General features: G+C 35.0%; 1 protein-coding gene across 2 annotated transcripts in view; it reads right to left on the minus strand.

Annotated features, from left to right (window-relative positions):
* Positions 1–12930, minus strand: part of LOC134855140 (prominin-1-like) — a 44925-nt gene that overhangs the window by 17327 nt on the left and 14668 nt on the right. For both annotated transcript variants that reach the window (XM_063871556.1, XM_063871555.1), the window contains exons 9-15: positions 12744–12833; positions 12175–12229; positions 11993–12072; positions 10460–10536; positions 9098–9250; positions 8299–8422; positions 5400–5503 (exon numbers count right to left, since the gene is read on the minus strand). In XM_063871556.1, coding sequence (XP_063727626.1) covers positions 5400–5503; positions 8299–8422; positions 9098–9250; positions 10460–10536; positions 11993–12072; positions 12175–12229; positions 12744–12833 — 683 coding nt within the window. The remainder of the gene's footprint in view (positions 1–5399; positions 5504–8298; positions 8423–9097; positions 9251–10459; positions 10537–11992; positions 12073–12174; positions 12230–12743; positions 12834–12930) is intronic.

The following is a 12930-nucleotide window of genomic DNA, read 5'->3' on the forward strand; positions in this document are numbered from 1 at the left end:
CTTGTTGCATATTCAAATTGAGACTTAATTGAATCTTTCAAGAAAATTGATTTAGTTTATAATTTTTTTTTGAAAATCATCATCCTACTGGCTACGTTAAGTGCAAAAACTATATTTTGTATATAGCAACCTACTGAATAGTCCATTTAGCATGCTTCAACCAAATTTGGAACGATTTTTAAGAGGGGTTAAAAATCCACTAGCGCAAAAATTTGCGCGTTACCTGACACGAATCGGCCAAATTAGCAATCTTATCAGCCCTCACTATTTTTCAAAAAAGACCACAGATCGAATGGTTTTTTAAATTTGAGATCAAGACAATAATATTTTTAGAGCGTTTTCTAAAAACAATCCATCAGAATCATTCGAAAAAAGTTTTGGCTAGCATTTTATGGGGACAAAAAAAATCGTGAAAATGTTAGAACAACGAGGCTTGTAGATTAGGGCAAAGCCAAGCTTGTTTTGACTGTCCTGTAAGAACAACTTAAGTTTTTGAGTGAAAAATTGACAAAATATTTTCATATTGACATATTCTCGTATTCTAATATTACGACCAAAGATCTTGCTTCAATTCAATTTGGAAAACATCAAGCAGCAGCTTAGGCGTGTTATAAGAACACAAGTACTCGCACGTTAAACATCCCAAATTGATCAAATAAGCTCTTTTCAATCTACCATTAATTTTAAAAAAAATGATCATTGTTGAGTTTTTTTTTCGAACTCCACCCGTAGCAAAAAAAAACTTCCAAATCTGACAAGAAATGCTCATTTTTCAATCTGAAAATCTGAAAGTTTTTTTGAAATGTTTAAATGAAGCAGAGTTTTCTAAAACTTCTTTATTTCTCATTTTATTTCTAATCAAAAATCAACTAAACCTAGGTTATTTTTAGCAGAACAATTCTCGCGATGAGGCTGGAAACTCCGACTTAATTTTGGCTAGATGGTCGGGCTAACCCTTTGGCCATGTCATACTGCTAGTGCAATAGCAGTAATTGAGTTATGTTATGTACTACGAACCTGAGGTGCTATAGTTATTAATTTCATGTGTACCCAAGGTCACAGTATGTTGTGACATTGAAACTTAGTTGAGAGTTCAGAGTTTTCAATTTTGATCTATCTCTCAGTAACTAATCAAAAGACACAAAGAAAAGAAAAGAGAAAACAAAGTTCAATATATCAGAATACATTATTGAATTACAATTAGTTTTCACTCGATACCGCATCGGATATCACATGGCGCAGCCAGCAGGATTCGCAGCTCAAGACAATCGAACGGATATGGGAATACCCGTATTTTGGGAATACCTGTGAAGATGCGAGGAATGCGAGGATTCTTAGAGACAAGTTAGCAAGAGATAGAGTTTTGTTGGAGAATGAAGAGAAAATGACAAGAGGTCCACGAGTCGGACACAATGTTTTCTATAACGAAGTACAAAAGAAACTGGTGTCCAGATTATTTTTGTCTCTGGGTACAGAGGGAAAGAAACGATATCGAAAATGTCGTTCAGGGAAATCACAGAACTTGCAGAAGTTTCGTTCCAAAAGGTAAAATGTGTAACATAATAAAGATATAAACTGTTTACACGAATGCAAGAATCCGGGGAATCTCTGGAGGCATTTCACACAGCGCTAACTGCGCAAGCAGCTCGATCTGAACTGGGAACACTGGAAAATGAGATAGTCCGTGATTTATTCATTTCGAAAATGAAAAATATAACGTTGCAGGACACGTTGACATTCGAAACTCTAGATCCGGAAGAGGTTCTGAAAAGGGAGTTAAAATTCGAACACAGCAAGTTAACCACAATGCTGCGGCTACACAATGCTTTTCGTCTTGGCTACTGAAAAGACGAATGCTGCGGCTACAGGAGGAACAAGTAACAATTACACTTCGGGAGTGAGGATAAAACAAGAACCTGTAATGGCAGTTAGAATTTTGTCAGGGACGACAAAGAATCAAAACAGAAGGGAAACAAATGAAAGGCAAAACAATAAAAAAAACCACAACATGAAAACGAAACCATGTAACAGACGTGGAAGGAAGTTTGATCAGGGACATTTGAAAAGTTTTGTTCGGAACTTAACATCGAGCAGAAATTCTGTCCGGTGGGGGATCATCGAGGCTGTGGTTTGGTAGAACGAACAATACAAACCATAAAGAGAAGATTCGGGGTATTGTTGCTCGAAGAAAATAATAAATCGATCAATTTATGTCTCAGTATCATAATGCGAGATCTACGGTGGAACAAGCAGAAAACTATACAAGTATCCCCATTTCAAGCACATTTTGGCAGACTACCAAAAACAGAATTTAAAATTGTAAGGGATAGGTTTCTAAACGATTCTGACTATTTAGACAAACAACATTTGGAACGATCAGCATTGACAGCATCACAACTGAAACGCAGAATCGATCAATCAAGAGAGAACCTCAAAATCGTACGCAAAGGACAACTCAGCAGGGACACAAGCCCGCTGCATAAGCAACAAGTAAAATCATACAGGGATCGACAAAGGGCTAAAGCCCTAAAAGAACTGCTGGAGGCGAATGCCCGCTGGAATCACGAGAGAAGAGATGCCGCAAAAAATGATGTCAGGCGGATTGTGGACAAGACCGGATTATTAAATCGTGATCTACGGAAGGAGATGATATACTCCTGGGAGAAGGGATTCATCGAGGACAAAGAACCAGAACAAAGAAAATCTCCGCCGAAGACAATCTTAAGAAAGGATCCGTTACGGAAAAGTGGACAGGCACTGACGAAGCAACTGAAGGGTAAAATAGCAACCGAAAAAGACTCAACTATTAAGACGGCAACAAGCTCTGTTTACCGGAAATCGGACATTGCTCAAACGAGGACGACTCTGTCACACGAAAAACATACGAGCCCATCGGCGGAGCCTACGAAGAAATTTCAAAGGATTAGTTCCCCTGAAGCACTCGAGGATATCGGGTCAGACGAAGAGCTACAACGAGATATGGAAATAGCTGATGCGGTGAACCCCATAGACCGATACCAACAGAGCCAAACAGTCGTAATTTCCAAAGACACGAACGCAGGTGGGGGCCTCAACTTAGCTATTAAGAGAGCGAAACCGAATTTGGCTGGTCCAAGTTCACCGGCAGACGAGAGTGACAAGAACAGGACAGACAAGAAAGTCAAGGAAAAGAGAACTCAAAGTAAACAAAACAACCTTACAGGTCAAACTGCGATAGCAACTGATCAGGGGCAGGAACAATCAACATCAAAGTTGGGGACGCTGGGTCACAACACTCAGACAAGTTCTACGCCAAAAACAAAACAGCGGACCAAATTGAAATGTATTGATTCTCAAACATCTCCGGAGGACATATTCGATACATTTCAAAATCGAAATTTGGCACCAGCTGAATGGGAGAAATTCGCAGACCAATTGCTAAAACGTGGGGTTCGAAGAGTCGCGGACGATATCAGAGGAATTCCACAACCAATTTCGGAAAGAGATGCAGCATTTGAACAGCCGCAAGGATTCTCCGACGAGTCAAGTGCGGAGGAGTCGAGTGTCAGGCGAAGCTCCAGACAAACAAACGTTTTGGTAATCCAATAAAACACTCCATTAAAGAGATTTCAGAGAATTTGACAGGGGGCACTACTCAAGACGGCACTTCAAGAATACCGTAGAAGACTAAGGGATTTCAAGGAACGAAAAGATAGGCCTGTATAATCGAAAATGAAAATGTTAGAACGACACTTATTCAGGCGGAAATTTGGTTATGCGACGCTGGATGAAGGAGTGGACTGGAATCCGAGCTGGAAAATAGAGCTGGAAGAAAACTGAAATGGAAGATCATGAACTAATCTTTCAAGTAACCCAAAAATTTTCTTGTGAACTGAGTGTATTAAACTCTTTTTAATATAAATTATTCCATATATGTTGAATAAATTATTTTTACCGAGGGGGTGTGTCATACTGCTACTGCAATAGCAGTAATTGAGTTATGTTATGTACTACCAACCTGCGGTGCTATAGTTAATAATTTCATGTGTACTCAAGGTCACAGTGTGTTGTGACATTGAAACTTAGTTGAGAGTTCAGAGTTTTCAATTTTGATCTATCTCTCAGTAACTAATCAAAAGACACAAAGAAAAGGGAAGAGAAAACAAAGTTCAATATATCAGAATGCATTATTGAATTACAATTAGTTTTCACTCGATACCGCATCGGATATCACAGGCCACATACAATCAAATAGATAAACAGATTTAGTTTTAGTAAGTTTGTTTTGCTACGGCTTTTGTGTTTACTCGAATCATGTTTATCCCATTGCGTTTGAGCAGTGAACTGATTCCTGGTTACGCTTCTCAGAAACTGTATAAACATTTTTTTTACATGAGAAATAAATTGTTTCTCTATACAAAATTAGGTGAGATTATCTATATAAATTTCCATCCAGATAAGAACCGTTTGTTGGGTACGGGTAAAACAAAATATTTTTTAGAAATTACAGAAATTTCCATCAAAAAATGTTGGTAGAAAATTGAAAGTTGAATATAAAATCACCCAAAAAATAAAAAAACCGTGCTTATTTGAAAGTCGGAACAAAAACGAATCAACTCAAACAATCACCCTGGCTGAGTTTTTTTACTAGTTCTTTTGAACTTTTGAATACTGAGCTCAAATTGGTTGGCAAATTTTTTGCGCAATCTGTCTTTTAGATGATGGATTCGCGCGATGGGTTTATTGTTCCGACTTTTGAAGAAAGAAAGTGTCGGATTATTTGTACTCGGTGCGATGTTTTTTCTCCTGACAAATTTCGACTATTTGACTGGCAATTTTGGACAAAATTTCTTTCATCGGAAAAATATTGTTGTTTTAAGCTCGTTCGTAAAAAAAACGTTCTCCAATTTTTTTGTAACGATTTGGGGTTTTAAGGATTGCCATTTTTCGGGAAAAAAGCGCGCGATATATTTCTTGTTAATAACGCTTAAGCGGAGAATTAATCCGTGTTAGAAATTGTTCCAAACTGAATTGATGCTTGCTTTTTGTTCTATTTAATACTATGCTATATGCTAAATATATCACTTTATTTTTCGCAAAGCAAGTAGGGGGATAGTATACCGAAGAAAAATCTTTTTTTTTGAATTTTTATTTCGATTTTTTGAATAATTTATCACTTTTTTGAAAGCGAGCACTTTTCCATATGGTTAAAAAAGGTTTTCCCTGATACGAGAAGTGTTCTTTTTTCAGTTTTAGTTTACAGATCAGTTTTTCACAATCAAATTATTAAGAGCTGACTTCTAACTAATAAGAGCTGACCTCTAACTAATAAGAGCTGACCTCTGACTAGTAAGAGCTGACCTCTAACTAATGAGAACTGAACATCTTAAGGTAGTCGGTTGAAACTATGATCATCTCACCTCATAACTGTTGCGATAGACAATTCGATTGAACTGTTCCCCAGAATCAATTTAGCAAGGTAGTACTCATTCTCCCCATCCAGAAAGTAAGGCCTGTCTATTATCTGAAGTGAAAATTAGTTTAATTAAGATATGGGAGATCCGGATTGATCAAATATCTTACAAAATATTCCCCTATTTTAGATTTTCGGATATATTTAACTATAGCTCCTCTTGGGTACCTAGAAACAAATATCCCCCTATAAAGAAATAAATCAACGGTTAAGCATATGAGAATTTTATGCCTATAGCAACGAAAATCTATTTTGCAAAAAAGCAGGATATAGTTAAAGAGATCCAGGTTTTTTATACGAATTATAGGGTTTTTTACATATCTTACAGCTTTCTCATACGAAAAAATTACAATCTTGTAAAATCTTCGAACGAGATAAAATCTAAGATAGCGAATGTGGTCTGTTTCTGGTATTTTTTAACGATAACTACTGCTGGTACTTTGTCATCATGATAAAAAAAGTGCTGAGAATGATTTTTAATTAGCTGCTAAAATTTGTTTTTGCTAGAGGACTTCTTCCACATAAGAAATACTTTGTGAAATTGTTCTGTTTTATGTTTAATAATGGATTTACGAAAGTAACAGTATATTTGTGCTCGGGGTCGGTTTTTTTTCTTCTGACAAAATTCGACTTTTTAACTAGCCATTTTTGACAAATTTTTAAAATATCATTCAAAAAAGAATTGTTGTTTAGAGCTTAAAATGAAAAGATATTTCACCTGTAACCTTTTTTTGTAGAGTTATGGGGGTTTAAAGATAGCCATTCTGGCCAAACTGGAACAAGTATCGCGCGATACATTTCGACCTATTAATGCGTGTGCGAAGATTTAATCCATCTTAGAAATCAACCCAAATTGGTTGAAAGAAGCTCATTTGCCATTTGCTCATTTGCCATTACTAGGAGCGAAATCTATCACTTTGTACTTCATTTGGCCTGTGGTGGGATGATTTTTTCAAAAAATCTCAAATTTAATTGTTTTTTTCTTCATTTTATTACTTCTAATTTTTTCGTGTTACTAATGTTCCATAGACCTAAAAGGGCAGTAGAAAAATTCAGGGCTTTGCCTTGATACGAGCAGTCTTTAATGTTAGGTGATAGTAATAACACATGCGCAGATTTTTTTTTTAAGCATTTCCTGGTAAATTTATTCATGAATTTATATGGCGGCCCAGTTTAAATGGATCGCCTTCAATGGAAAAACTGCTGTTTGCCACGCTTGCTGATGACAAAGTTCAAGGGTGTATTAGAATCAACAAAAATAAGAATCATAAAATAAAAAGCAAGAAGTGAAAGAAGCAAAATTGGCGAAACAAAATATTCTTAAGAGCTACTTATTTCCACATGCTCTTATTTTAGTGTTAATTATCTCATTCAATTCAAAACAAACTGGAGCTGAACAAAAATTTTATCCCCTCGTGAGTCTTCATTCTCTCAGATGCAATGTCAAATTTCTTCCTTATTTAAATTGAAAGATTTTATTATTACCCGCATCCGAGTTTAGGCGTAAATAATCGATTATAACGGATTTTTATGATGATTTTTTGACAATTATATTTGATTATAATTACCAAAATTAGATGTTTAAAAGATTTATATCTGATTATAATCGTGATATATTCCAAGAGATTATAATCTCTTTTATTCGTTTATAATTGATTATAGTTCTTAGAAAAAACCCTTAGAATCAATTATAATCGATTATAATCTCTTATTTCACCAATTTGTTTCAGATCAAAACTATATTCGAATTATATCTTATGATTTATTGTTTTTGTGTCAATAAGAAAATCGTTAAAAGAGAGACCTCTTGAACACTTTGGTTCATCTGAACACAAAGTTTTACCTCGAAACAAAAATTTCATTGAGATTCTTCATATTAGTGGAAAGATTCCCGCGGTAGATGAAAAATAAATCTTCAGAATCAATCATGAAACTAAATCAGTTTGATAATGTTTTGGTGGTTAAAAAGTTAAAAATATGCATCACAAAAGAACTTAAATGGAGAAGAAATGAAAAAAGAACCTTGTAAATTTTAATTGATTGGAAAAATTTAGAATTTTCTCATTTTTCATAGAAACCAAAGTTTACAAAAAGCATAAAATATAAGCAATTTAGATGCAATTTCTAAAATAAAATGGACAAACAAAAAAAGACTATAATCACTTATAATCAATTATAATGTATTTTTGTGCAAAACTATTGAATTAGAAGTTTGAATAAAAATAATGGATTATAATCAATTGTAATTGATTATAACTGTATCGAAAAATGGACGAATAAATTATCCATTATAATCGATTATAATGGATTATAATTAATTATAACTTGATCTTAAAAAGAGAGATTATAATCGATTCTTAATTGATTAAAATCGTATGTTTCTCAACTTAGTAAGACTGGTACTAAAATCGTAATATAATCAATTATTAACGCTTGAAACTGGGTGAGGGTAATTCAGATTGCTTCTAATTGCCGTCTGCCATTCTCACTCTTTGTGAATTGTCGTTTTTTATAAACGCTACGGGTCGTCACTTGCTTTTTTCTCGTTTTTAACCTTTTAATGCTACTGTCTTTTTTTTGTGCAAAACTGTTCTTTGGAGAGTAAAAAATTGACTGCAAAAAGTTTTAGTCGGTCGAGTTAATTAAACAAACTTGAGGCAAAATTCAAGCTCGCCCGTCAAGGTGGTAATTTTAAACTGATTCTAAGCAAAAGTTTTTATCAGTAACAAACGGATTTGATTAATTATTTGAATAAGTGGGTTTTACGCAAAGAGTTTTGAGTTGGGGAGGGATAATTAACTAGATGGAAGTGTTGGACGAATAGGACACAATTCATGTATACTTACATTTTCGATGATCTCGTTGGACTGGAGACCCTGGCAGATCATGAGGGGGGTTGAGAAAATGAGAAGGGGGAATATGAAGCCAATCATGTAGAACCACACGAACAGAAACGAGCACACTGATCCCCTAGAACACAGAACACACTCTCACATCCAGGTAGTGTATTTAGAGAGCGGTTAAGCATATACGGTTTAGGAGGGGAAGGGGGGTTTGTGGGCGTAATGATGTTTGAAGCATCACTAAAGTAAGCTTATTATGACCAATTATGATAAAAGTTAAAAATAGCCTTCTGATAGCTCTCAATCAAGATCTTCCCGTTAAAAAGCAGTCCTTTGTCAAGCATAAAAAAATCGTTTTCAAGAAAAATAGTTTAGTAGTTTAACTCCAAATCTGATAAAAAATCTCCAGTGGCTAACGGCATAAATATTGTCTTTGCTAATTATCCGAGCAATATGAATTTTGTTTCTGAATTCTAAATTCAATAGATGCCATTTTACATTTTCTGACCAATAGGAAGTAGAAAAAATATTCCTCTCGGAGATTCCTCGAACCCCTCACCACAACATCAGTTTTTAAGGTTCTTTTTTGGCTCCATTTTGGTTGAAATTTTCTAAAAATATAAGAAAAGCGGCATTTTTGGCCGGTTTTTTCTTCAAAAATTTTTCCAAAATAATGTTTGTGAAAAGCTTTGAAAAATCAATCTATGCAAGTCCTGAAAGATCGTCACAGTTTTTGAATTTTTGAAATACCAATCGCCTATCACAGCATCCTTTGAAGAGCCTCTGCATTGATTGTACTCACAAACAGATGCACTTTCCACCACCGTTGGAGAGGGATGATCTTTCGTGGGGTTCCGTGTGTTTTTTGAAGCCGGCGCCTCCGAGAATGAGACCCAGGAGCACAGTGAAGAAAACCAGTGCTGCAGGGGCCATAGGGATCGCACCCACTCCTTTCCTGTTCAGCAGAACCAGAAAACATTAATTACAACAAGGTCAGGTTTGTTTTGTCGGCACTATCAAAGCAAAAAAAAAACTGAAAAATTCGATCTTTCGTATGAGTTTGGAAGATTGCACTATTATTTCTCAATAAAACTCTAAGAAAGAACAATGAATATTTTGACCAAAATTCTTCGCGCATTGGCAAAAATAAGATTGCAATCGATTATAATCGATTTTTATACAGATTTTATACCAGTAAAACATCGATTGTATGTAACCCAATTAGACACTAAAATGGATAACATAGGGATTTTATACAGTTCAGAAAAACGGATTTTTAGTCTGGAAATGGATTTTTTTGCGGTATAAAATCTGTATAGTATCTGTATAGAATCTGTATAAAATTGATTATAATCGATTGTAATGCATTTTCTAATTTTCTAAGGACCCAAAAAAGTCGATTAAATTGTCTAAAAAATGGTTTAATTTTAAATATTAGTAGCATGCTGTTTAAAAACTCGAAACAAAAGTTGAATTGTAAGTAAACGACACAAATCAAAAAAATCATCGATATAAACAAGATTCAGTCACAAAAATGCAATAAAATCATGAAAGTCATCAATATAAACAAAAGTTTGGGCATAAAATATGCAATAAAATTATCAAAAAACTATCTATGTGAATCAGATATTGTGCAAAAACCAATGTATTAAATAGAGAAAAATATTGCTAAAAATCAATTTTTGCGCTCAAAATATGCCACAAAAATTTAGAAAATCATCATTGTAAATCAGATTTCGTTCATAAACATATGTAAAAAATCAAGAAAAATGTCAAAATAAACCAGAATTTTTATCTCAAAAATATGCAACAAAACTACAAAAAAATAATCATTGTAAGTCAAATTTTGGGCATAAACATATGTGACAAATCAAGAAAGTAGTCAATATTCACTCATAATTATGTTATGTGCAATGGCGGATCTGGGATTTTTTCGAGGGGGATGTTTCAACAACTTTGTCGAACTTTTCTTAGCTTGATCAAGTTGATTTTCCCAGCACTTTCAGAACACAATAGAGACTTTTTTTAAACCAAAAATTTGAAGAAAAAAAAACAGGTCAAAAAGCCATCGAAAGAGGTTCTGATGCAAAACATATGACGATGAGTGCTTTCTTTAAGCCTCCTCAATTCAACTTTAACATTTAGTGGCATTCCAGGAATGTACCTGTAGTCGTCGTACTCGGCTGAGTCTTCTCTGATGTCATCCAGAGAATCGGTGAGAGTGGACAACGACTTGTTGATCTGCAATCAAAACAAAAACGTCCTTTTTGACAGATTACACTTAATCTCAAAAATGGAAAGTAACTGCTATATGATCAGTAACACGGGACCGGCCTATTAGCATGTGTGCCGATTGGCATGCCCATGTAAAATAAAACAGTTTGAAGATCCGCTTTTGTTTACTCAACTTTGCATTTATATCAGAGTGTATTTATCCGAACATTTAATTAGGCGAAAATTGAATTCTTAAATCCTTAACAAATCATTTGGTTTTCGAAATTATTTGAAATTTTAGGCTAAGTTGTTTTTCATCTGAATGCACATCCAATCATAACAATTATCGTATGCTAATAGGCACACATGCTAATTGCTATAACCCCAGAAACTTATTTATTCATTTTTATTCAGGGTGTTCATGTTTATTCAGGTCATTCATGTTTATTCAGTACCACGTTTAATCAGGGCATCTTCTTTTTTCTTTTAGAAGATTTTCCATCTTTGAAAGTCAGTGACTATTTATAAGAAAAAACAAAACTTTTTTTGCAACTTCTTACTACTTTTTGGCTTTTTTCAAGCTCTTTTTTCACTTTGGATGTTTTTTCAGAACTCCCCACTACTTTCAAGCTTTTTTCAAAAACCAAACTATGCATTTTTTGAATTGTAAGCGGATTTCCGCAACAAGCAAAAGTCAAATTTGTCGCGGAATCCCAATTTGTCGCGCAACACTTCTCTGTTGTTTTTGGGTTCTACTGACAAATAGCTGAAACACTGTTTTGCTTAAAATAACTCCAAAAACAGTCAAACTTTGCAACAAATGTGTGGAATCCGGAACCAGTTTGTGGAACCCATGGCAAAGAATAATATATGTGTTTAGTAAGCTTAAGTAAGATGTCGCGGAATCCGCAACTATAAGTGGAATCCGCAAATTGTCAGCGGATTTCGCAAATTGTGAGCGGATTCCGCAAACTGTAAGCGGAATCCCCAAAATTTAAGCGGAATCCGCTTACATTTGCAGAACCCGGTACGACTACCTATATTCGCTCGCTGCGGAATCCGTAACAAAATCAAGTGCCGACAAAATTTGCCTTACAGCTATTTGTACGCGGAATCCACTGAAATTTTGTATGTGAAATCTACTTACATTTTGGAACACGTTTAATGACTTGTCTCTGGAACCCAGGAACATACAGACACAACATTGTGCGCCTATCCAGAGCAAAGTTTGGCCTCGTAATGTGATTCAAGCTTTTTTCAGAATTTTTCGCAGCTCAATCGATTTTTCACTATTTCAAAAACCATTGAAAAATAGGATTATTGAACTTCCAAGGTAAGTAGTTACAATAAATTTGATAATTAAAAATATATCCAGTAGAAGCTAGCCTTAATCAAATACTTTTTATAAATGACCAGCTAGTCGCTTTTGATTTCAGTGAAACTTGTTGTTGTATATTAGAAGAGCTTGGAAGGTTTAACTTACGGTGTCAGTTATTCCATCCCGAGCTTCATCCAAGACATCCGTCAAATTTGAAATTGTAGTTTTCATCATTTGCTCGAGAGCTAAGGAAATTAAGCAGGTCAAAAAAAACTTTTGGAAAATAAACTCTATTCCAATTTATGTTTTTTTCTGGCTAATTGATAAATTGTTCAGCAGAACCTAACCATCCAATTGGGACTCCGTAAGGTTGTTCAGAGTATCGCCCGCCCTTGTAAGAGCCTAAAACAGGAAGTTGCTTTATGTTATAATAAAACAGTTCAGCGAACTGTAAACTTTTCTGAGTTGTTTTCTTTTGTTTTTTAATGATCTCCCAAATCATTAATTCAAAAATTTTATACAGTTCTAAACTTATAACTTCAGAAGTCATTTGATATCGTATGCCCTTATTTTGTAAAGATTGACGCCTGGATAGTTTGAACTTTATTTGGACAAGCTCTGGCTCAGTTGCCTCCGCTTCTCCAGTGGTCGCAATTCATTGTTCACAAAAGTATTAAGGCCAACGGAGATAATCACTCATGTGCGAATGGCCAAAATCGCGATTTTTTTTTCAACCAATCAGAGCTCAGTATTCAATATTTCGAAAAAAAATGAGCAATGAATCAAACAGTTTCGGACATTTTAAAGGGCGTTGATTGGTTGAGAATTTTTTCGCGTTCGGTTCTTCGCGCATGAGAATAGCCCCCAACCCAATGAGTTGAAAGACGATAAAACTGAAGCAGCACTGAGCACTTACATCTTGGAGAAGTAGGGAAGAGTTGAAACCAGACGCTATGCTTGGCCCTGACACAGGTGTTTCCGTGTATGCACCGGTGTAAGTACTGTCCTAAGCATCATAAAAATTGCTTGCAGTTATATATTCGACATATTAGCTCGTTTGCATGCTAGACGCTCCATACTAAAACTTTTCACTTCAGAATACA

The sequence above is a fragment of the Symsagittifera roscoffensis genome, chromosome 10, assembly GCF_963678635.1.
Source record: "Symsagittifera roscoffensis chromosome 10, txSymRosc1.1, whole genome shotgun sequence".
Taxonomy (NCBI): Eukaryota; Metazoa; Xenacoelomorpha; order Acoela; family Convolutidae; genus Symsagittifera; species Symsagittifera roscoffensis.